At 39.8% G+C, this 23,223-nt stretch overlaps 2 protein-coding genes across 5 annotated transcripts; both read left to right on the forward strand.

Annotated features, from left to right (window-relative positions):
- The first annotated feature begins 273 nt into the window (after nucleotides 1-273).
- Nucleotides 274-16,041, forward strand: LOC144039459 (dihydropyrimidinase-related protein 5-like). Its single transcript, XM_077552815.1, has 14 exons — nucleotides 274-438; nucleotides 5,855-5,969; nucleotides 6,570-6,719; nucleotides 8,960-9,118; nucleotides 10,433-10,612; nucleotides 10,676-10,744; nucleotides 11,244-11,288; nucleotides 11,368-11,443; nucleotides 11,522-11,678; nucleotides 12,805-12,946; nucleotides 13,026-13,168; nucleotides 13,240-13,447; nucleotides 14,096-14,273; nucleotides 14,811-16,041. Exons 2-14 carry the CDS (start codon nucleotides 5,871-5,873, stop codon nucleotides 14,894-14,896), a joined length of 1,692 nt encoding a protein of 563 aa, XP_077408941.1. The 5' UTR covers nucleotides 274-438; nucleotides 5,855-5,870; the 3' UTR covers nucleotides 14,897-16,041.
- A 698-nt stretch (nucleotides 16,042-16,739) lies between these two features.
- Nucleotides 16,740-23,073, forward strand: LOC144039663 (microtubule-associated protein RP/EB family member 3-like). 4 transcript variants are annotated; one of them, XM_077553246.1, is made up of 9 exons: nucleotides 16,740-16,865; nucleotides 18,226-18,296; nucleotides 18,373-18,548; nucleotides 18,615-18,760; nucleotides 19,803-19,965; nucleotides 20,082-20,123; nucleotides 21,236-21,372; nucleotides 21,485-21,640; nucleotides 21,797-23,073. In XM_077553246.1, the coding sequence occupies exons 3-9, from the start codon at nucleotides 18,428-18,430 to the stop codon at nucleotides 21,863-21,865; spliced, it is 834 nt and encodes a 277-aa protein (XP_077409372.1). In that variant the 5' UTR covers nucleotides 16,740-16,865; nucleotides 18,226-18,296; nucleotides 18,373-18,427; the 3' UTR covers nucleotides 21,866-23,073. The 4 variants fall into 4 exon arrangements, with proteins under 4 accessions (XP_077409372.1, XP_077409371.1, XP_077409373.1 ...); XM_077553245.1 differs by having other exon boundaries at nucleotides 18,424-18,548; XM_077553247.1 differs by having other exon boundaries at nucleotides 18,226-18,292; nucleotides 18,417-18,548.
- The last annotated feature ends 150 nt before the right edge of the window (nucleotides 23,074-23,223 follow it).

A 23,223-nucleotide genomic window follows, 5' to 3' on the forward strand; every position in this document is an offset into this window, starting at 1 on the left:
AGTGGCACAGAATCAGAATCATCTTTATTGAGGAATTTGATTTAGTAATGTGGAATAGATGGGAAAATGCTAGCTCTGCGCTTCAATTTGCTGATGAAACGGGACTAAAGTAATGAAGACAATTTAGAATCACGCACAAGACGCAATAAAGTCAATTCAGAGCTGGCATGATGACGTCACACACCGTAATCACCATATTCCGACAGTATTTGAACGCACCCGTTTCTGGAGGCAAGAGACACGCCCCTGTGGACTGACATATCTCTTTTCCCATTGGTCGATCGCGTCCGTTAAAGTGTGGATTTTAAGGCATCCCATTGGCTGCTGCCTGGCCGTCTGAAGGCAGCATCTGTGCCTCGCGCTGTGCCAGCTGTCCTCGCACACACCGCAAGCAAGCACCCACGAGAGCGGGCCAAGGAGAACGCCACGAAAAAACCGGTAAGTCGCCATTTAAAAAAAAAAGATAAAATCACAAAAATGACCACACCGCGCTTGCTCTGACGTCATTTCGTCGTCGTAGACGAAAGTGAGAGAAAACCACCTGTCGTATTGATTATTTATATTGTACCGTAAAGCTAATTTACCGTTATTGACAGTCGGCGTGCTAACGTCTAAAATTAACCACCAAAGGTATCACCTCAGGGGGGGAATGACGTGTTCGGTCACGTCATGAGGTGTATTGCTTTATTTAGTAACTCGTTTTTTCCCCCTCCATCGGAATGTGTGAACTGAATTTATCATTACCGTTTACCAACGTGTTAACAAAATGCCTGTCGACGACTGTGTGTGTGTGTGTGTGTGTGTGTGTGTGTGTGTGTGTGTCACCGCAATAATAAAACCCGCGTTAGCCATTATGTAAGATTTTTTTTCGTTCACGCGGCTAATTCGCCAATATTATGCGCGGATGAAGCAGCATTGTGATTTGGCTTGTCATGCATGTCCAACAGGGAAGGCGTGTTAGAGTGAATTTGTGGTTTTCCTTTGTTTTAGGTTAGCGTTTGCACTAAAAATGGCTCTTCCCTTGTACATTATTCATCCAAATCTATCATTATAAATATGACATAATTGTATTTGGACCCCTAGAGTATATTTCTTAAAGGTGAGGCACATCTGCATCATTATGAAGCAGAAGGTAAATCAAATCTGACTTATTATTTCCCCGTCACGGTAATGTTACACATCCACATTTTGTTAGTACTGTATCAGTACTATACACGGCACTCCTTGGCAGAGGTCCTTAATCCACCCTCTGTCATCTCTTATTCCATTAATCCTCCTGATGTCTTGGGTTGTGCCACTACCTGAATCGGAGAAAACAGTGCGGGCGTTGTCATGACTCAGCAAACTGAGCATTTCGCTGTCTTTTTCCAACCGGCATTTTTTGTGTTGACAGAATTATTGGGGCGCTTACATTTTGACAAATTTATTTTACACTCACGTTGTTCATTCTGCCATCTAGTGGAAGAGTATTTAAATAATTTTGTTCTGGAATGTTGGCTAACCTCTAAATTGTTCATATTTTCCCCTTATAGACACATAGATATGTTTGCCAATTGCCATCATCCATTCTTTTTTTTTAGACAGCTTGGGGTCTGTGTGCAGGGGCAGGTTAGACCCTACATTGGTAATTTCACATCACTTAGCCCAAAAAAAAATAAAAAATTAACAGCAAGTGGCAACATGCGTTTTAAAGGTATTAATTGAAAATGAAAAATAATAAATGAAAATAATTACAGACAAAATATTAACTTTATTTTAAAACTCAGAAAATTGCTCAAAAAGTTAAGTATTCCCTTTAATGAGCAGTTCTATAAGATATGTTGCCATGACATAATACAGCAAAGTTAAGCGCGACTTTCAAGGCATATTTTCCCTAAAATTGTAGTCGGATTGAACAGATGAGGTGACCAAAAAAAAAAAAAAAAAAAAAACATCTCTCACGAAAATGCAGACTAACATCTGGATCGAGAGAGATTAGCCTAATCCTCATTGGTACCCCACTGTTGTCATGACGTATGATATCTTTTTTGTGATTTACTAATACTTTGATTTGTCCGTCAATCCTCCTCCTTTCAACCTCAATCTCTTATCACCGATTGGCTCTCCTGTCTGATGCTGTGGCTTTTTTACACGGCACGCAAAAATAACAAAGACGTGCCTTGTCACTGCAGCAGCGATTAAACCCCAGATCAGAAGTCAGCAGCTGTCGGCCACGTTCTCGCTTACAAAACACAAACACGCGCTCACACTTCAGCGTTGAACAGCAGAGACGGACGGACGGCGGCTGCGCTTGAACAGCCGCCATGTCGGAATTCAACTTGAAATGACGAGGATTAAGTCCAACTTGATTTACCTGCCGTGAACCTATTTGGGTTCCGTATTTAGCTCGGCGTAATGGACGAGTGACACCGCTAACGACCGCGAATCCCAATAATAAACGTCTCTCAAAACGGAGTCCTGTTATCTTTGCAGAGTCTGAAAATGTGCGACGATTCAAAGGCGTGATCCTGCAGTGACAGCTTTTGAGGCTACCACGACACTCGCCGTTCACGCGTCTCCCGCAGATTGACACAGCGGAGCCTTTGGCGCGTTGGGAGGTTTTATCCCGCCCTACGATATTTGCCGTTGAAATTATTACCAACCAGGCAATCAAGGCAATCAAAAACGTCTCAATTCATTTTCACTGAAGCAACCCCCTTCGCTCCTGGCTGTTTTACTGGATTATGACCCGATTTTGGCCCACAGAATATTGTATTCTATTGCTATAAAAAAAAAAAAAAACATGGAAGCTACCAAAAAAAAGATGAGTTTCTTCTTTCAACAGAAAAAAAAGTATATTTAGTTTCATCATTATTCACAAATCTGTTTCAAACAGTGGGCAAAATAGCTTTTTGCAACATGGTTGATCTCTTATACTCTGCTGCCACCTGCTGTCCGTTTTTGTAATAACTACCATTGCTTCATGCATTATCTTCAGTTCTGTATGCTCTAGCAAAAAAAAAAAAAAAAAAGTTACCATGGTAATATTGAAAATAGAACGTTCTGGGAGCAAATGAGTTGATGCAAATATATTATATGGACAAAAGTATTTTCGATTGTTAATAATAAATATAATAAACTAATAATAATAATAAATAATAAATAATAAATAATAAATAATAAATAATAAATAATAAATAATAAATAATAAATAATAAATAATAAATAATAATAATAAACTAATCGACAAGTAATCGATTATCAAATTAATTGATCATTATTTTTGATAATCGATGAATCATTAGCGATATTAAATCGGATAAATGGCTTTAAAATTGTCCAAATGGTCGAAATTTCTGCAGTCCTCCACGAAAGTAGATTGATTTTTTGTTTTGAACCAAAATAAAACAATTGCTTATGATCAACATTTTTGCCCAAATTCACTCATGTTACAAACCAGTAACTAAATCATAATTAATTTATGATTTTCGCGCTCTCGACTTGAACTAAAGTCCCTCTTTTGAAAAAAGTGATGAAAATGTAAATGTTTTTTTTTTAATGTTATGAAAAAATAGCCAGATTAATCGATTGCTGAAATAATCATGAATTCCAGCCCTACCCTCTTCAATGGAGTAAAAACATTGAAGACGGCGTTGGTGAATTTCATTCCTCAATGCTGTCATGCAAGCATTTTCTGTTCGGTCCTTGTTTCCACTGAAAGCAGCCCAGTTCCCATCTCCTGGGAAACCACCCTTTTCATTCTGGCTGCCAAGCCTGAGGGACACTACTTTCCATAACCTCCCCCCCCCACCCCTAAAAAAAAAAAAAAATTCCCAGCATAGACATCACTGTCATCAAGCCCAGCAGAAACCAGAGTGACACAAACGGAAGTTTTCAGTTTGGCCTGTGCCAAAAATGAATGTCGGGGGGTCCACCTGAGTGAGATTTGCTTTTTGGGGTCCTCATTGTACTGTTGAGTGTTTTCATTCTCGCACCCCACTGCCCCTCATCCACTCTGCTCTGCTTCCCCCTCTTGTTCTCATCCATCTCTTTGACTTGATTCCGTGTGACTGGGACTCAATTGTCTCCTGCCTGCAAACTCGTTGCATGCAGCCGGCCATGCGAGAATGCACACGCCGGCCATGTTTAGGGAGTAAACACTCATTGTCGAATGCGTTTTGGAAGATTTTTTAGAGGAGTGTTCCTGGTGAATAAAAAAAATAAAAAATAAAAAAAGAGAAATCTTTCTAGATAAGAAGAAAATTGGTGTGAAATCAAATTGTGCTGGAATAGAAACAATGGCGTCCTACATTGTTGGAGTGAGAAACTAGGAACTAGAAACTAGAAACTAGGGTTTCACATTAGGGTTAGGTTTCAAACTAGGGTTTTACATAGGGTTAGGGTTTCAAACTAGGGTTTTACATTAGGGTTAGGGTTTCAAACTAGGGTTTCACATTAGGGTTAGGGTTTCAAACTAGGGTTTCAAATTAGGGTTGGGGTTTCAAACTAGGGTTTTACATTAGGGTTAGGGTTTCAAATTAGGGTTAGGGTTTCAAATTAGGGTTGGGGTTTCAAACTAGGGTTTCACATGAGGGTTAGGGTTTCAAACTAGGGTTTCACATTAGGGTTAGGGTTTCAAACTAGGGTTTCACATTAGGGTTAGGTTTCAAACTAGGGTTTTACATAGGGTTAGGGTTTCAAACTAGGGTTTTACATTAGGGTTAGGGTTTCAAACTAGGGTTTCACATTAGGGTTAGGGTTTCAAACTAGGGTTTCAAATTAGGGTTAGGGTTTCAAACTAGGGTTTCAAATTAGGGTTAGGGTTTCAAATTAGGGTTAGGGTTTCAAATTAGGGTTGGGGTTTCAAACTAGGGTTTCACATTAGGGTTAGGGTTTCAAACTAGGGTTTCAAATTAGGGTTGGGGTTTCTAACTAGGGTTTTACATTAGGGTTAGGGTTTCAAACTAGGGTTTCAAATTAGGGTTAGGGTTTCAAATTAGGGTTAGGGTTTCAAATTAGGGTTGGGGTTTCAAACTAGGGTTTCAAATTAGGGTTGGGGTTTCAAACTAGGGTTTCAAATTAGGGTTAGGGTTTCAAACTAGGGTTAGGGTTTCAAACTAGGGTTTCACATTAGGGTTAGGGTTTCAAACTAGGGTTTCAAATTAGGGTTGGGGTTTCAAACTAGGGTTTTACATTAGGGTTAGGGTTTCAAACTAGGGTTTCACATTAGGGTTAGGGTTTCAAACTAGGGTTTCACATTGGGGTTAGGGTTTCAAACTATGGTCTCAAATTGGGGTTAGGGTTTCAAACTAGGGTTTCAAATTAGGGTTGGGGTTTCAAACTAGGGTTTTAAATTAGGGTTAGGGTTTCAAACTAGGGTTTCAAATTAGGTTTAGGGTTTTACATTAGGGTTAGGGTTTCAAACTAGGGTGAAATCAAATTGTGCTGGAATAGAAACAATGGCGTCCTACATTGTTGGAGTGCGAAAGGACTATATGCCACAAAATGACATCATCACAGCCAAAAGGGCTGGATTTCTATGGATGGGGGTGGGACGTGCTCTGTACACGCCATGTTTCACTTTTTTTTAAGTCCTCCGAGTACATTATGGAACAAATGGACTGCAATTAGGTTAATTAGATGCATGATTCTGAAAGGGAAGTCCTACGGGAACGTTGCATTAGGGCTTCTTTTAACTGGAATTTCAGTTACATGCTCTAACCATCGGGAATATATAATCGTCATTTTATATGCAGAGTTCTGAACGTGTCATTATTTTCTGTCGGAATGAATTGGTCAAGATAGATTTTCATTTTGTGCAAATGTATTGTGAATTAGAGGACACTTTAAATGAAAATTGTAATTTAACTAACAGGAGTCTGGCTGCCAACATGGGGTCCATGCGAATTCTCATCAAGGGAGGCAAAGTGGTCAATGACGACTTCACCCAGGAAGCAGATGTTTACATTGAGAATGGCATCATTCAGCAGGTAGGCTTGACAAATGCGCTTTCACTATAAAAAAAATAATAAAAAAGGGATATTTACTTGAAAATACCTAGTAAAGTTTTTTTCCCACTCAGAAATCCAAAGAAAATTTTACAAGGAGACTTTTGAATGCATTTGACCAGTTTATAAAAAATTTAAAAAAACTACCTGAAGCATTTAGGAAGGAACTCATGACCTTCAGCTCGGGAGACGGCCGCTCTACCACCTGAGCCGTGCCACTCTTGCTGTTTGCCACTATACTGCATTGCTGGTGTGTCCGAAATGAGCCCAAAACCGAGTCTCTTGGAGGTACAAGGATCCCTTGAAAGTTGTGGGTTTGTTCCTCAACCCTTGAGTAGCTTTTTTTTAAATATATAAACTGGCAAAATGTACTAAAAACTCTCCTTGTAAAATTGACTTAAAATTTCTGAGTGAAAAAACATTACTAGTTTTTTTCAAGTAAATATTACTTTATTATTATTTTTTTTACAGTGATTTGGGACACTACAATTTGACTGTAACCATGTTCTGTGGTCTGATGAGACCAAGATGAACTCACTTTTTTTTAAATGATGATGCTGATTTTTTATTTTTTTTTTAAAGGTTGGGAAGGAGCTGATGATTCCGGGTGGGGCGAAGGTGATCGACGCGTCGGGAAAGCTGGTGCTTCCCGGCGGAATCGACACCTCCGTGCACCTGCAGCAGACGTTCATGAACGCCGCCATCCAGGACGACTTCTACAGTGGCACCAAGGTACGCCACACTTGCGTCCTTAAACACAGTATTGTAAACAGTAACTGTAGGTGATATGATGCAGTTTTCTAATGTCGATCGCGGGAGTATTTGGCAGATTAAAAGCAGCACCGCGGCTTAGTGAAGCGACTGGCTTAACATCTAATGGAATGCCAAGTGAAATGGGGTGAGAGGAATTTTTTGGGGGGCATACCCAATCCTCCACACGCCTGCTCACACCAGCGACCCCCCCCCCCTAATCACCATCTCTCTACTCACTGACCTCGCTACCATGGCAACCAACCCCACGCTTGATGGGAAAAATCTGGATTGTGTTTGTGTGTGTGTTCCTTTCTCCGCCATTTTGTTCTCTGCATCGGGCTCGTTCCATCTTACCCCCACTGTCACGCCATCGCCACGATATATATCGGCTGATTCATACGGCAGTCGATATTAGGGATGGGAAACGATTGATATTTCCTCAATCGATTCGATTTCGATTCACAGGAGTTCAGTTGGACTTCAATTCAATTCGATTCACTTCAATGACGCAACATCAATTCTTCTTAAATATCCAGGACATGATAAAAACTCCACGATCATTAAATTCGTTATTACGTTTTTGCAGCAGCAGTAACTGGTTAAATGATTTAGTTTATTCATGAAAGTAGCAGCTGTTATAATCCATTAAGAGTTACACAATCACTGATATCTTTAAGGATGGGATGAAAATATTTTCATAATTCTAATTCAATGATTGTAAATATAAATTAAAAAAGATTCTGAATCGTCTTAAAGTACAATAATTCAGGTCTTTCATAAATGTAAGAAAATACTTTTAAATTCATGTGAACAGTAAATTTCAAGAAAATGGTAAAATACACAAAATAATCGAATTCATTTTCTTATGAATTTATAGGGAAAAGAGATATTAAAATAATTGATTCATGGTTTTATGCATCAATATCAGTCTCGAAAATAATAACAATATGATTTGATTTGTTGTACAGGTAATAATCGAGTAATCAGTAAGAGCGATCGTTGAGCTTAAAATTGTCTAAATCGTCCGATTTCACCCTCTCAGCTGTAATTGTTTTTTCATTTTAGTTTTTAGTTTATTATTTATTTATTTGTTATTATGTTTAGTTTGAAGATGTCAGCCCTGTTAGCGGGTTTTGATCCAATTTGGCTGAGAAAACTTTGTGCTGTTAGCCTTGGCTGCCCTGAGACCCGCACTGCCCCCACTTTCGTATTGGTGTCCCACAGGGCTCTATACTGAGGCCCCTGCTGCTTTCATTGTATTTGCTTAATTGTTTAGTTGTTTGTTATCACTAAATGATGCCAAATAAACAATAACTGATATCTAAACAGTAATGGGGAAAAAAAAAAGTTTTTTAATACACCCGATTAATCGATGGAATAATCAAAAGAATTCTAAAGATATTTGCTAGTGACAGACCTAATTTGTTAACAAATATGTCAATTTGCTGTCCATTCAAGCACCATATTTCGTTCTCTCTGTGCTCCCGCCATCTCACACAGTATTTTTTATTCTCCCCTGTCTCCCTCTTTGTCTCCTTTATGTTTCTTCCAAGGAGATTACCGTCACAGTAGGGGACGGCGGTCCTTCAATTAGTAACGGATTTGGGCTAAAACACTGGATTGATGTCCATCCAACCATTTTTTTTCCCCATCAAATGTTAATTCAATACTTTGCCAGCAAAGAGCGCATTTGTATTTAGCGTAACATGACATGAGGGAATAATTAGCATATTATTTGGGTGTGGCGCACACACCAGGCTACATGCTGATGAACACCAGGTTTTGCCATCACCTCAGCGCCATTCCAGTTAGCCTCCGATGAATATGAATGGGTGACTGTCGGTGTAATTTCACTAGAGGCAGAGGGAGCCAAGGATGGTTAGGAACATGAATGTCATAGTGGAGCAGTGTCTGTTGCCATGGCGACACAATATATTGCATTTACTACACCGCTCGCAAAGGTGAGTCACAGCTGAGCGCTGCTTTCGCCTCATGTGGTTTTCACGCCGGTTTACCCGGCTTGTCAATCTCCGCCGGCGCCTCCCAGCGTCCTTTTTTTTCCCCCCCCCACCTTTTTGCACATCCACTGCTGCGCAGTGCTTAGAACGAGCCGCGGCCAGCTGAGGCGACGTCTGCGTCAGTTCATCAGGACAACCTGGGATTGTTGTTATTTTCTTACATGATCGTCTTTCCTTTCATTTTCTTTCCGCTTGACCCAGGCGGCTCTGATGGGCGGCACCACGATGGTGATGGCGCTGATCCTGCCTGAGCAACACTGCTCCCTGGTGGACGCCTTTGAGAACTGCCAAGCTCTGGCCGACGCCAAGGCGTGCTGCGACTACGCTCTGCACGTCGGCGTGACCTGGTGGGGGCCAAAGGTGAAGTCAGGAAAGCCCTCTCATGCTGTTAAACCACTCAACCAAAAGTAATGCTGCACATTTTTCATATGTGGGTGAAATGGGTAATGACCTAGATTAGAAATCTTACATGAACTAGGTTAACACACATATTCACTGAGCACGTTAGGCAGATATTCTGAGTCACTATAGTTTTTTTTTTTTTTTCAGCCTTTGGCTACAGCATCTCCGCTATATCATCTGCTGTGATAAGCGTATGCACGGCAATAGTTGGCACACTGCCACAGTCGGAAAAGGAAAAAAATGATAGCAAACAATAGACTTGGCAAATAGACAGGCAAATAAAAAGCTATTTTTTCCATAATGTGTCCCTATAATATAATCAGGGCTGGACTGGCCATCTGGCATATAGGGCAGATGCCCGGTGGGCCAGCCTCTTTTGAGGCCGATGCGGTGCTTTTTAATTATTATTTTCCTACATTTTACCACAAGAGACCGGCCCACAATTTAGACGGACTAGGCCGGTAATCCAGTACGAATATAGATCGATATAGGACTGAAACATCATCAGTAAATATCAGTGGCAGGAGTCGGACCAGGCCTAAGTCAAGATGCCAGGGACGATTTTTTTTTTTTGTGCCAGTCCAGCCCTGAATATAATACTTACCTGAAAATGTAAATGTACACTCTAAAAAATAGAATTGTTGAACCAATTTAAGATTACAAATTGAATTGTTGACCAACTTTTTTTTTTAATTGCTACAATTTGTACCACACGATTGAATTAAGTTAGTCCAAAGTGAATGTATTAAATTGAATTGAAAAAAATCACTACAATTGGGAACACACGATTGAATTAAATTAGTCCAAAGTGAATATATTAAGTTTAATTAACTATGAGATCATTAACTTTAATACATTGGATTGGAGTCACTTTAGATTAACTTAAATTCAGGTGAATATATTAAGTTTAATGAACTCATAATTAAGTTGGTCAATAATTTACTCTTTTTAGAGTGTACATCATATCCCCAGAAGTCTTTGCGGCAGAGCCGTTCTAATCAAGTGGGCGGAGCTTACTTTTTAAACTCCGCGCCGAGTTGGCTTAACACCAAACAAAACGGCTGTCAACTAACTCCAACGAACATTTAGATCAGACAATGTTAAAAAATACTTTGGGGGGTTTAAATCAACTCTGAAAGATTTTAACACTAACTGTGAATTTATAGAACCGTCTTAGATTGACAAAACGTACAACTTTTGGACTGAAAATGAGCGTATATATATATTGCATTATCTGTCAAGTTTCACATGATTAGCCTCGATCTCGCTCAGGTGCGCGACGAGATGGAGACGCTGGTCAGGGAGCACGGGGTCAACTCCTTCCAGATGTTCATGGCCTACAAGGAGATGATGATGCTGAGGGACTCGGAGCTGTACCAGGCGCTGCAGACCTGCAAGGACATCGGCGCCATCGCGCGTGTCCACGCCGAGAACGGAGAGCTGGTGGCGGAGGTGCGCAATCTTCACGAGCAAGTGCGAGCGTACGATCATGCGACTATGCTCTCGATGTCATAGGGTGCGAAAGAGGCTCTGGAGTTGGGTATCAGTGGACCTGAAGGCATCGAGGTCAGCCGTCCAGAAGAGGTAAAAGTATTCACTTCCTGTTTTTTTGATGAGCCAAAAAAAAAAGCATTCAAGACGAGCAGAAAGGCTTGCCACAGGAAGCAAAACAAACATGAGGCTAAGCCCGCTAATGCTATTTTAAAGCGGTATTAGCGTGTGAACGTGCGATTAAATAGGATTACCCATTATGAATTTGAATGTCTTCCAAAAGTGCTATCTGGAGCAGATCTGGAATAAACTTCACATGCACCATATTTTTCGGACTAAACAGACTCTTGTGTCGTTGCGGCCAAAGGTAGAATCTTGTGGTGGATTTCCGCATGCTAACCTAGCGAGCTAGCCGGAAAGTGAAAATCAGCAGCAAACTAACGACGTACGTCACACATTGGTTGCCATGACGACCTCTCCTTCTACTTCCTTTTGGCAATTTTGGGTGCGAGTCCCAAGCGCTACTGTCCTCTATTCTAAAAATCGGGGGGGGTGAAAAACACAATTCACACGAGTTATCGTTTTTTTGCAGCTGGAATCGGAGGCTACGCACAGAGCCGTCACAATCGCCAATCGGGTAAATCGACACGCATTTCCTGTTTGTAGGAAGATGATGCGATCAATCCGCAATCCATTTTTTTTTTTTGCCTTTACAGGCTCACTGCCCGATCTACTTGGTGAATGTTTCCAGCATGGCCGCCGGAGATATGATCGCCGCTGCCAAGATGCAGGGTTGGTCCCAGCGTGATTAAAAAAAAAAACGCACACACGAGACGGCAGATGGCAATAATGCTCTTGGTGTGCGCGCAGGTAAGGTGGTCCACGCAGAGACCACCGTCGCTCACGCAGTGTTGAACGGCATGCAGTATTACCACCAGGACTGGGTTCACGCCGCCGCGCACGTCATCGTCCCTCCTCTCCGCCTCGACCCCAACACTCCCGGATACCTGATGGGACTGTTGGGCAAGTGCGTGGACAGTTCGCAGTGAACCTGAAGTTCAAACAACGACGGATACGTGTTTTGTGTTGTCCCTCAATGATCGTGTTCTCCATGTTTATTTTTTCAACCATTTTACCTAATTACCTGTGGTGCCATTCGAACTATTGCATTCCTGCCAGTAAAAAAAAAAGGGATAATTTTTTTCTGTATTATTATTATTATTACTGTAAAGTAGCCTGTTTCCACCAATGGGAATGTTTTTTTCCTTATTTATTTATTTATTTTTACTCTCAGAAGCTCATTTCTGCCAGTGGATTTTTTTTTTTTAATTTTTTTTTTTTTTTTTTTACTGTTTATCAGTTTTTTAAAATGTATTTATTTATTTATTTTTACTGTCAGACGCTCATTTCTGCAAGTTATTTTATTTTTTATTTGTTACTGTTTGACCAAGTTTATTATCAGTTTTTTTTTTTGTTTTTTGTTTTTTTTTACTGTCAGACGCTCAATTCTGCAAATAGATTTTTTAAAATTGTATTTTATTATTTACCATTATTTTTTTTTAACTGTCAGAAGCTCATTTCTGCCAGTCATTTTTTTTTCTTGACGTCAGAAGCCCGTCTTCGACAGTGGATTTTTTTTTTTAACTATATTTTATTTTTTTACCTTCAGAAGTCCATTTGTGCAACATCAATAGCCCGTTTTTGACCGTTTTTTTTCTTCTTCTGCTTTTAATGTCAGAAGCTCCGTTCCACCATTTCTTCCTGGCGCAACCTGGTTGTTTTCGCAAAATTTTAATAAAAAAATAAATAAATTTAAAGGCCTTAAATGGAGCGCCAACGCTACAGTTGAAAGAAAGATTTGCAGAAATATACAATACCATCATTAAGTCACGTTTTAGAGTCATGTAATTGTGTTTCAAAATAAGCTTGCACATGAGTAATCTGACAGTTTTTGATTTTTTTTTATTGATGCAAAGCATCTTTCCAAACTAAAAAAAAAATCACTGGTGGAAATGGGCGTCTGCCGTTTTTATTGTTTTGACGTCATGGTGAAAAGCTCTTTTTGTCTGTCAGGTTTCCAAATTTTTCACGCAAACAAACTTGTGTTATGTCTTAATTTGGCATCAACTAAAAATACACAACCCCGTTTCCAGTGACACTCTGAGCGTTGTGGCATCGGAGCACCGTCCTTTTAGCACCAAGCAGCGGGCCTTGGGCAAGGAGGACTTCACCAAGATCCCCCACGGGGTGCCCGGAGTCCAGGACAGGATGAGCGTCATCTGGGAGCGGGCGGTGGTACGTGCGTTCGACGTTCTCATCATTGACACATCTGTCAAAAATAAATCCATGCCCACCCGTCAACGCGCTCCTTTAGGTCACGGGAAAGATGGACGAGAATCGTTTCGTGGCCGTGACCAGCGCCAACGCCGCAAAGATCTACAATTTGTATCCGCGCAAGGGCCGCATCATCCCCGGAGCGGACGGCGACGTGGTGGTGTGGGACCCGGATGCAACCAGGTGAGTTATTAACACCGGATGGTTGAACCCTTTTTGCCAAAAACCCGGCGCTCATTTTGCTCTCCGCGCAGGACAATCTCCGTCGGCACTCAGGTGCAAGGAGGCGACTTCAACCTGTACGAGGGCATGCGCTGCCACGGCGTCCCTCTGGTCACCATCAGCCGAGGGCGTTTGGTGTGCGAGAACGCAACGTTCATGTGTGCCGAGGGCTCCGGGAAATTCTACCCGCAGCGGACCTTCCCTGATTTCCTGTACAAGAAGATGGTGCAGAGAGAAAAAGTCAGTGCATGCGCATTAAAAATTTTTTTACGTGAGATTACATATTAAAAATGTTAATCGTAATTAATCGGATGACTTCAATAGTTAACTCGCGATTAATCGCAAATTTTATATCTGTTCTAAATGTACAATCAATTTTTTTTCCTAAGTTTTCATACTCTTGTTCACATAAAAGTGGAAAAAAAAAAATTAAACTAATAGAAATATGGTTGCATCTTTTACAGTGTGATAAAACGAGTGTGATATTGATTTGTGTGGAGATCATATTTCTGCCACTAGATGGCATAAATGCATTTGGTGACAGCTCGGTGCATTTTTCTTTCACATTAAGAGCTCTCTAATCTTGACAACATGAAGTAACTTGTGAAATTCTGCACATTTTTACAATTGTAAAATACAACTTGACCCCAGTCTCCACAAATATACGCATTATTATTACATTTATTACTGCTACATTTTGACGTGGATGTGTCTGCTGCATTGCAACTGAAATCCCCCCAGCACAGGCTTTCCAAGTAAGGGGCGGTCATTAATCGCACGGGAAAAAAAAAATATCGTGGCATTAAAGTAACTTTTAATTAACTCAAAATGAACGCACTAATTTTGACACCCCTAGTAATAAATTGATCTGCATCACCCCATTGACAGGCTCAGGCATATAAAGGAGTTGACCGGGATCCCTATTCTGGTGATGTGGTCAAAGTTACCAATGCGATGAAGAAGGATCTTGGTTTGAGTCCCATTGATGGAGAAGGCACTAACAAAGGCGTGGTGAGGATGCAACAGGGGGTTCGAGACCTCCATGAGAGCTCTTTTAGCCTCTCAGGTACGTAAAAATTTTTTGGGGGAAATGCTACATTGAAACACTAAAGGCATAGCAGCAACCAGCACATGTTAAACTTTCCTACATTATCTTCCAGTTCCTGTTTTCTTTTTAGCATCCAAACAGAATGATATCTTAAGGGGAAGTCAACCTTAAACATTTCTTGACAGTAATATGTTATATGTGACCTCACTCGTCTAAACATGACATTTTTGATTATTATTACATTTGTGGAATATGAGTTCTGCATCTCAGGGGGGCGGCCATTTTGCCACTTGCTGTCGACTGAAGATGACATCACAGTTGCTCAGGGCTCAGGCAACGGACCAATCACAGCACACCTGTTTTCTGAAGCTGAGCTCCGATTGGTCGTTGCCTGAAGCCTGCACAACTCTCATGTCATTTTAACTCGCAAGTAGCAAAATGGCTGCCTTCTGATATTGATTAAAAACTGCTGGATTTTGCTGCTTAACTTAATATTCCTCTAAATATATGACTTGATTTGAATGGCAACAGAAGTTAATAGCGTGTCCTCCGTAGGGTCTCAGGTTGATGACCACATCCCCAAGAGGTCCTCCGCTCGAATCCTGGCCCCTCCGGGTGGCCGTTCCAGTGGAATCTGGTAAACTCTGGCCCAAGGAAAATCAACCGTCCAAGCCTCCTCGTTTTTTGTATATTTCCCAACAACCAAGAAAACTGCACTGATTTGAAAACGTGTTAAAAAGGGAAATTGTTCTCAGTGATTGGCGGAAGTGATTTTTTTTTTACAAATCTCATTCTGAAACGCTAAAATTCGCCGGATGAGGTGCTATGTATAAATTTGTTTTCCAAATTTGAGCAGATCACAACTAACCGACTACTCGTTGCTTGTCAGAAGAAAAAGGGACTAAATGCTTAGAAAAAAAACTGTTTTTTTTTTTAAATAGTTTGACGTGACGTCGACTTAAAAATTAAATATCTAAAACTAGTACCACTGGATTCAGTGAACCATCTCCATCACGCCGTAGTCACGCAAGATGAGTGAAGAATTCCGTTTATGATTAAAAACCACCTACTGTGCTTAATTCCTCGGCTGTTCCTGTGTTTTCGTACCCAACGGATGGGACTGTGTCGTGTGGTGATGACATCCAACTGTTCAACATACTGCGTGATCTTTTGCGCCTAACACTCTCCGGTCTGTCACACACTGCCTCACAACTGACAAAATATCTCAGCGATTTCATGTTCCGAATTACACATTGACACAAGTCACATTATTTCCGAAATGAGAACGTTAGCGTCACGAAAGCCTCCACAAGGGCAGGAAGATTGAGCTGCACGTTGCTACTCGCGAAAGCACAGATCCTCTCTCACCTCCTGAAAGCGTCATTCCTTTCCAGCACTGTTGTTTATTCATGACCGTATTGGTTTTTTTTTTGTCCGTGCACTGTACTTTTTAGGATGCTTTCTTTTAGTTAAAAAGAATAAATGTGCCAATGTGAGTGAGTCAACCCCCTATTACCGCACACACCATGCATGAAACGAACCACATAGAGACAGATATGGATGGCCACAGGTTCACAAATGGTGCTTCTTTTTTTTTTTCATTTCTTATAAAGGGTGTTTATTTTTTTTTGTGGATGATTGTTGTTTAGGAGGCACTGTAAATTGCCAGTGGCTGCGTTGTCAAGTTTGTGAATTGTTTTGTTGGAAAGTGAACCTGTTGAATATGTACTGTGGCTGCTTGTTTCTTACCACAAAGTATTGGTAAAACAATAAAATAGAAAAAGTATCCCAATGTCTGTATTCTTTTTTTTAATTTCTTTTTTTATTAAGCTCCACAGCCTACTTTTCATTTTCAAGCTCAGTGATTCAAGATCATATGACATATGCGGTGGCGCAAAACAAACAATCGCAGTCATTTCAGTACGGTAATTATTGGATCAAAGTGCATTCAAGTTGTCACGTTGCATTATGTAAAGCCACCTGCAGGACATCATGACGTCAGATGTTTCATTGTATGCGGACTTGAGAGATTTGTTCCAAACGTATTATCATACAGATTGTTTGTATTTCAGAGCTGTGATAAAGACATCTTCCTATTGTATCTATGACCTCCAGGAGATTACGTTATAATGCTTTAATGAACGAAATCCTTATTTAATCATCGTTATCTGTCCTCAACGTGCTGCGTTTGCTATCGGATGATAAGTGCAGTGATTAAATTAAACAAAAGCCAACGTAAAACATGTACTTTAATTAAGGAGGCACAATTTTTTAAATAAAAAATACCTAATATGTTTCAAAAGATAAATATCTTAGCTATTAATACACAACTTTAACACTGACGGGAAAAAAAAAACATTTGGGCATCAGCGTTTTAAATCACCAAAAGTGGGCCTCGGTCATTTCATCGGAGCCAACATGGCGCCTCCGCACACTCCAGTTTCACCAAATCTAACGAGAAAATAGTGCAACTGAGTTGCGCATGCGCGATGGCCACCAGCTTAAGCGCTCTGCGCAGTTCGGCAGGCAGCGGTCTGGGTTTATATCAACGGAAAACGACATCATCTCATTGAACGACACAGCAGTGAGAGGGACTTTGTCGCCCCCCGAGTAAGCCATATTTCTCTTTCCTTAACCAACATTGTCCTCATTTACGCGTTCGGTTGAGTGTTTGTACTGCTGGATCTGCTCTTTATTGTCTTGACGGGCTAATCGCAGCAGCGCCACACAGAGTGACAGAACAGTCCTTCTTTCTTTAGTAATGTATGTTTTCCTTCAGGCCTCCAGAGGGGGTAACGTTAACTTCAGACCGAGAAAGTCCGCATTTAAATCCAGGAGGGTTTCCATGTCTACCTGCCGCTAAAGCGACATTTTGGCTTGTCGCGAATTCAACAACAGGGTCCGAATTGGCAATTTAGTTGCCTAGCCGACGTTAGCAAAAGTTAGCAAGGCGCTAGCACGACAGCGGTTAGAATGTCCAACTGAAACACGTTCACAGCTTCCAAGCTTGTCAAGCACTCTTCACGTGTATTATTTATGACTTTACTCCGTTTTTATTGTTTCTCTTGCTATACTTAAATACTAATATGAACATGTTCTGATTGTTGACGTTTTATTTATTTATCGCAATGTAATTCACATTATTTTAATAACTTTATAAAGAATTTGTCCACACGATTTATTAAATATATCTACATACTTTACTGTATATATTTTGCAGATAGACACACTTTTTATTCGTAATTAATCTGGCTTCATTGTGCCGCGCTAGATTATCATAATGAATGTCTAATGTGTTTGCTTTGTAAATAAAACACGTGATAACAGCCTTTATGAACGTCTGCTAGTTTAATGCTAATACGCAATGCAAAAAGGCATAGAACGGTTAGCATCAATTTTGGTGCTCTATAAATAAAGGTGAATTGAGTATACTGCCCCTGGTGGCCGAGGCATGCGCATTACATTATCGATGGACATCCATCCAAACTTTATCTCCTATTTAATTACATCATTACTAACTGGCACTGCTTTTATGAAGCATTTCCATTATTCCAAATTTGAAAAATTCTAGAGATGTGAGTGTTTTGAGTTATGAGCACCGTCCTGGAACAAATTAAATCCATAAATCAAAGTACCACAGTAAAGCTATTCACTGAACCTGAGGGGAAAACGAGCTGTCTATTTTCGGTTCAGCATTTATTTATTCAAGCGGACACCTGTTATTCCAGCTAGCAAATTAGCAGCGCATGCTGAGTGGACAGTTACCTCTGTGAAGCTCTGCTGTCAGGAAATGATTGCTCAGCACAACATCCCGTGTGTTGTCATTTGGGACCACGGGATCCCCCCCCCCCCCCCCCCGACCCCTTCCCCCCTTATCCCAGCTGCTTTTGTTAACTAGCTTTGGTTAAACCGTTAAATGAGGATTAGGCAGAACTTTTAGGTGCGTGACTGTCTACATTGATGTTCCCAGGGTCTTGTTTAAAGGTGGTCCAGTCTCACCTGCTTGGAAGCGTTTTTCACACCAACGCACACCCAGCGACGGTGAGTGATATGATGAGATTTCTTTTGTGCCAAAGTTAAAAATCTGCATATTGAAACTGAAATTTTGTTTTTGAAGGTGGTAGTCAACACTCGAGACTAGAGTATTATTTAACTTTGTTTGACGCAGGAGGATGGCGGTGAATGTCTACTCCACCTCTATGACCATAGAGAACCTGAGTCGTCATGACATGTTGGCGTGGGTCAACGACTCTTTACAGCTCACCTACACCAAGATTGAGCAACTCGGTTCAGGTAAACACACACACTTTTACATGCACGACACAACTGTGTGTTGACACGATGATTTGCTCTCTTTAGGTGCAGCGTACTGTCAGTTCATGGACATGCTGTTTCCAGGGTGCATTTTGTTGAAAAAAGTCAAATTCAACGCCAAACTGGAGCACGAATACATCCACAATTTCAAGGTCTTACAGGCTTCATTCAAGAGAATGTCCGTAGATAAGGTAAGCAAGCATGCACGTTTCAGGAGATCAAACAAATATTTTACTACTGGTTCATGAGGAGTTAAGACCCAGTCAGGTTTTCCATTTGAGTATTTATCTCAGGGATCGACAACTGGCAACAACCATACTCTTTGATTCCATTTGATTTGATTTTTATTTATTTTGAACAAGTACAATAAAAGTAAACAAAAAAGCTCATAAAAGGTGTTTGGTTCGAGAAGGGGCAGAAGGAAGCCAAAGCTTGAGTTGCGCCTTAATTAATTTTCATAAATAATTTGAAAATATATATATATATATATTTTTACAAACACAGCAAATTCTTCAAAAAAAATGTAGTTAAGAAAATCTAGGAAAAAATGGAGAGAAAAAATATTTAAAAATAAATTTGAGAATATGCGATTATTTTTTTATTTATTACAAACCTGACAAATTTTTCAAAAAACACTGATGAATATTCGATGTGGATGTTCTGTGAAAAATGAGGGGAAATGGTGAAGAAAAAAAATTGATAAAAAAAAAAAGAAATATTAAAAAATACAGGAAAAATGAATCTGAGAATACGTGGTTGAAAAAAAATAAGTTTTTTACAAACACAACAAATTCTTCAAAAAACACTAATGAATATTCAATATAGATTTTCTTAAGAAAATCCAGAAGGAAAATGAGGGGAAAAAAAGAAAATGTTTAAAAAAAACTTGAAAAAAAAAGAAAAATTAATCTGAGTGTGTGATTGGAACAAATGTTTTTTTTTTACAAACCCAACAAATTCTTAAAAAAAAAACACTAATGAATATTCAATATAGATTATGGATAGAAAACAGGGAAATTGTAAAAATAAAAAAAAATCAAGAAAAAAAAATACTGGGAAAAAAAGAAATATAAATCTGAGAATATGTGAATCCAAGGGTGCCAAACCGCAAGTGTATAGTGGTTGGCTGTAGTTTTTAAATCGTAATTTCACAATTCACCACTAGATGGCATATATTGCTGAGTTGCACTTACACATACAAATTATAGACCGAAACTGTGTCCCTCTCTCAAGATTATTCCCGTCGAGAGGCTGGTCAAAGGCAAATTCCAGGACAACTTTGAGTTCCTGCAGTGGTTTAAGAAGTTTTTCGACGCCAACTACGACGGCAAAGAATACGACCCTCTACTGTTACGGCAGGGCCTGGAGGGAACGCCGCCGCCCCCGCCCAATTCAGGTACAATGCAGTACATGCAAGTTAGCGCGAGCGTGTGTCTGTGTGTGCGCGTGGAAAATAGGCTTCATTTCACGTCTCTTCCTCTTGATGCAACCACATCCCCACCTCTAACACAGGTGACCCCATTGTCCACAAACCCAAAAGACCTGCTCGCTCAGGTAACACCCATTTCATTGTGGCATTTGCGTTTTGTGTTTTCCTCACAATTACGCGAAACCCGGATTAGTCTGCTCTAATGTTTGCGCTTGTGTGTTGATAAATGTCACAATGTTTAACACACGTGAATAATAACACAACTAAAGCATGGCCTTTAAGTGAAACAATGTCAAAACACATTTAGATAAAGTGGAAAGAGCTTAGAGTAGACCAGGAGGGAAATTATCCGCATTTCATATTTGTTTACCATTTATCCACCAATTCTCAAATCAATTTGAATGGTTACTAATTGTACGTTTTGCTGAAAAACTTGAAAAAAAAAAAGAAAAAAAAAATCTAATTTGATCATAATGCCACATTGCCACGTAAAATTTAATAAAAGTCTCCCGTCACAACAATTCTGTTGTTCTTCGGTTCTTCAATCTTAGGCAATAATTGAGACCTTATAAACTATAGGATATTTATTATGTCTTAGGTTAGCTCTGTCAGTATCTATAAGTAGCGTATTTTTTTCAAGTACCTTCTTAAGAGATACCAATGCAAACGTGTGAGACGCCATTAATCAATGTAACTTTTTTGTTTGTTTATACTGCCACATCGTCATTTATTGCAGAGAGTGCACACTTAATTTATGCATATTATTTTGCAAATGGTACAAGTGTTATCCCGGCATCTTCTGGAAAAGTCCAGAATTAATTTGGGATTTTTTTTCAACTGAAAATATTTTTATAATAAAATAAAATAAAATAAGTATATATATTATTATTATTATTATTATTATGTAGTATAATATAAATAAAATAAAATATTTTTTATAACTACTGTAACTCCACATTAGATTCTGAGATACTCACATGTGTGTCTTTGTAGGCCCCATCAGAACATGATATATTCATGATATAATATAAATATATATTACATAAATATTAAAAAATAATTTATTATATAAATAGCGATAGTATTATTATAATATAAATACAAAAATAATTCATGTTATAATATAAATATTATTATTATATAATATTGAATAATAAATAAAATATTTTTTATGACCACTGTAGCTCCCCCGGTAGCTTCTCGGAGATACACACGTGTGCGTTTGTGTCTTTTGTAGGCCCCACCAGAACATCTCCCACTGCACCTAAGAGTGTCCCCGCCCCGCAGAGGCAGATCAATGCACCAGCAACCCGCCGGACCCCCCTCGTGGCCCGCAATGGGGGCGACTCGGAGCTCGTGGAGCTCAACCAGCAGGTAGCGACAAAACGTTGGCTTCATCTTCTCAGCTCAAGTGTCTTTATCGGCGGGGAAGACATTTCGATTGTGTTTTTATATCTCTTCGTTGGCGTCTTCCCTGTCCACGCAGCTACTGGATATGAAACTGACTTTGCACGAACTCGAGAAGGAGAGGGAATTTTACTTTGGCAAGCTGAGAGACATTGAGTTGATCTGCCAGGACGGAGAGAGTGAAAATGCTTCTTCAGTCCTCAACAAAATTATGGACGTACTCTATGCCACAGAGGTAAATAGCATCCATAGAGAAGCAATTACTCTACGTTTTCATTTTTTTTTTGGTTTTGTTATCATGACAAGCAGCTCATAATGCTCATCGTTGCAACTAAGCCAGTGAAAAATATGTAAGAACCAAAATGTCGAAAGGTTTTGACATGTTTTCCAGGAGGGCTTTGCACCGCCAGATGACGAGGATGTTGACGAAGGGGCACAAGGAGACCAGGAAGAGTTCTGACCTGTCCTTTCCTTCCCCGCCTAACCCAATTTAACCTTCGTCATAACCACACACACTTTTCTTCCCTGCCACTTTACTTAACTTTTTACAAGGTTCCCCCTTTACTCCTTCCGTCTCGTTTGTGTGGCTGTTCAGTATCGCATCTGATGATCATTATTATTTTTTTTTTTACTGTCTCGCGTACAAAACAACGTTTGGACCTGTTGGTTTACTGGGCTAAACCAGCGGTGCCAGTTGTTTGGGCGCGATTGCTCACTAGACTGCATTTGAAGAGCGTTGAGATTACAAGCACTGGAAGCAACATTGTGAGCCGCGTGTGTGTGAAGATGCAGGCGCCTTTCTCTCACCGTGCACTTTAATTGGCGGCCATATGCAGAGACGCTCATTTGAATTTGCTGTTGGTGGTGGTGGTGAGATGTTAAGTGAATGCAATTGAATATGTTTTGCATAGTGGATCTGTACAAGTAGCCTGCGGACATATCACAGACAGCACATTAAGATTAAAAAAAAAAAAAAAAAAGGGTCGTCATTTCAAGTTTAAAGAAAAAGCTTTTACTGATCAAAATAACCTAGCTTGTTTTTGAGGAAGCCTGATGTATTTATGATTTTATTTATTCGTCTTTTTGTAGTCAAGCGCCGTCACTTTTTGGAAAATATAAATAAAAGGTGGTTGGGGATTTGAAAGTCTTGCACTAAATGTAGCGAAAGAAGCCCACACATGTGATCCTAATTGCCAACGAGCAGTGATTGGCTGCAGCCAGAAATATACAGGAAGATGCAATTTTATATTTTGTAGCTTTGTTGTTGTTGTTTTTTTTTTAAATCCGCATTGAATTGCTGAAACCGAAAAGGCCAAGTCAGAGTTGTCATTTAAAAGACAAATATAAGGTTTTAATTTTATCACTGTTGACAAGTGAGTCAAAGACACTACTAAATTACTGATGGTTGACCAACCCATTCATTTTAAGATCAACATTTTAGCTGCTATTCTGTTGTTATTTTTTTTGCTGTATTTAATTGAGTTTCCATTTACTACATAGCACTAAAATGCCAGTGTGGTCTGTTGTCACTGGCAGCCTGGTTGAGTGGTCAAAATTAATTGGACCTTCTTTTTTTTTTTGCTCAGATTGTCTCCTAGTTGTCGTGATAAACATCTGGACTGACTGTTGGAATGAAATAAAGCGCTGAGGTTCAAGAAAAGCAAGAAATCATTGTCATTGTATTTTGTTACGCTATGAAATGATACACTACATGACAGTGAAATATAATTTCTTATGATTTACACACGATAGACAAATCCAAATTGTTACAAATGTGGAACACTAAAGCCACATCCTAGATCTGAATGAATGAAATAT

Source organism: Vanacampus margaritifer, chromosome 19 (genome assembly GCF_051991255.1).
Source record: "Vanacampus margaritifer isolate UIUO_Vmar chromosome 19, RoL_Vmar_1.0, whole genome shotgun sequence".
In the NCBI taxonomy this organism is placed as follows: Eukaryota; Metazoa; Chordata; class Actinopteri; order Syngnathiformes; family Syngnathidae; genus Vanacampus; species Vanacampus margaritifer.

Bases quoted from the DNA above. Each gene is read 5' to 3' on its own strand.
- LOC144039459 (XM_077552815.1), top strand. From the start codon at position 5,871: ATGGGGTCCATGCGAATTCTCATCAAGGGAGGCAAAGTGGTCAATGAC. The intron at 9,119-10,432 runs GTGAAGTCAGGA...GATCTCGCTCAG, and splicing joins TGACCTGGTGGGGGCCAAAG to GTGCGCGACGAGATGGAGAC. The intron at 12,947-13,025 runs GTACGTGCGTTC...GCGCTCCTTTAG, and splicing joins TCATCTGGGAGCGGGCGGTG to GTCACGGGAAAGATGGACGA.
- LOC144039663 (XM_077553246.1), top strand. From the start codon at position 18,428: ATGGCGGTGAATGTCTACTCCACCTCTATGACCATAGAGAACCTGAGT. The intron at 18,761-19,802 runs GTAAGCAAGCAT...CCCTCTCTCAAG, and splicing joins AGAGAATGTCCGTAGATAAG to ATTATTCCCGTCGAGAGGCT. The intron at 21,373-21,484 runs GTAGCGACAAAA...CTGTCCACGCAG, and splicing joins TCGTGGAGCTCAACCAGCAG to CTACTGGATATGAAACTGAC.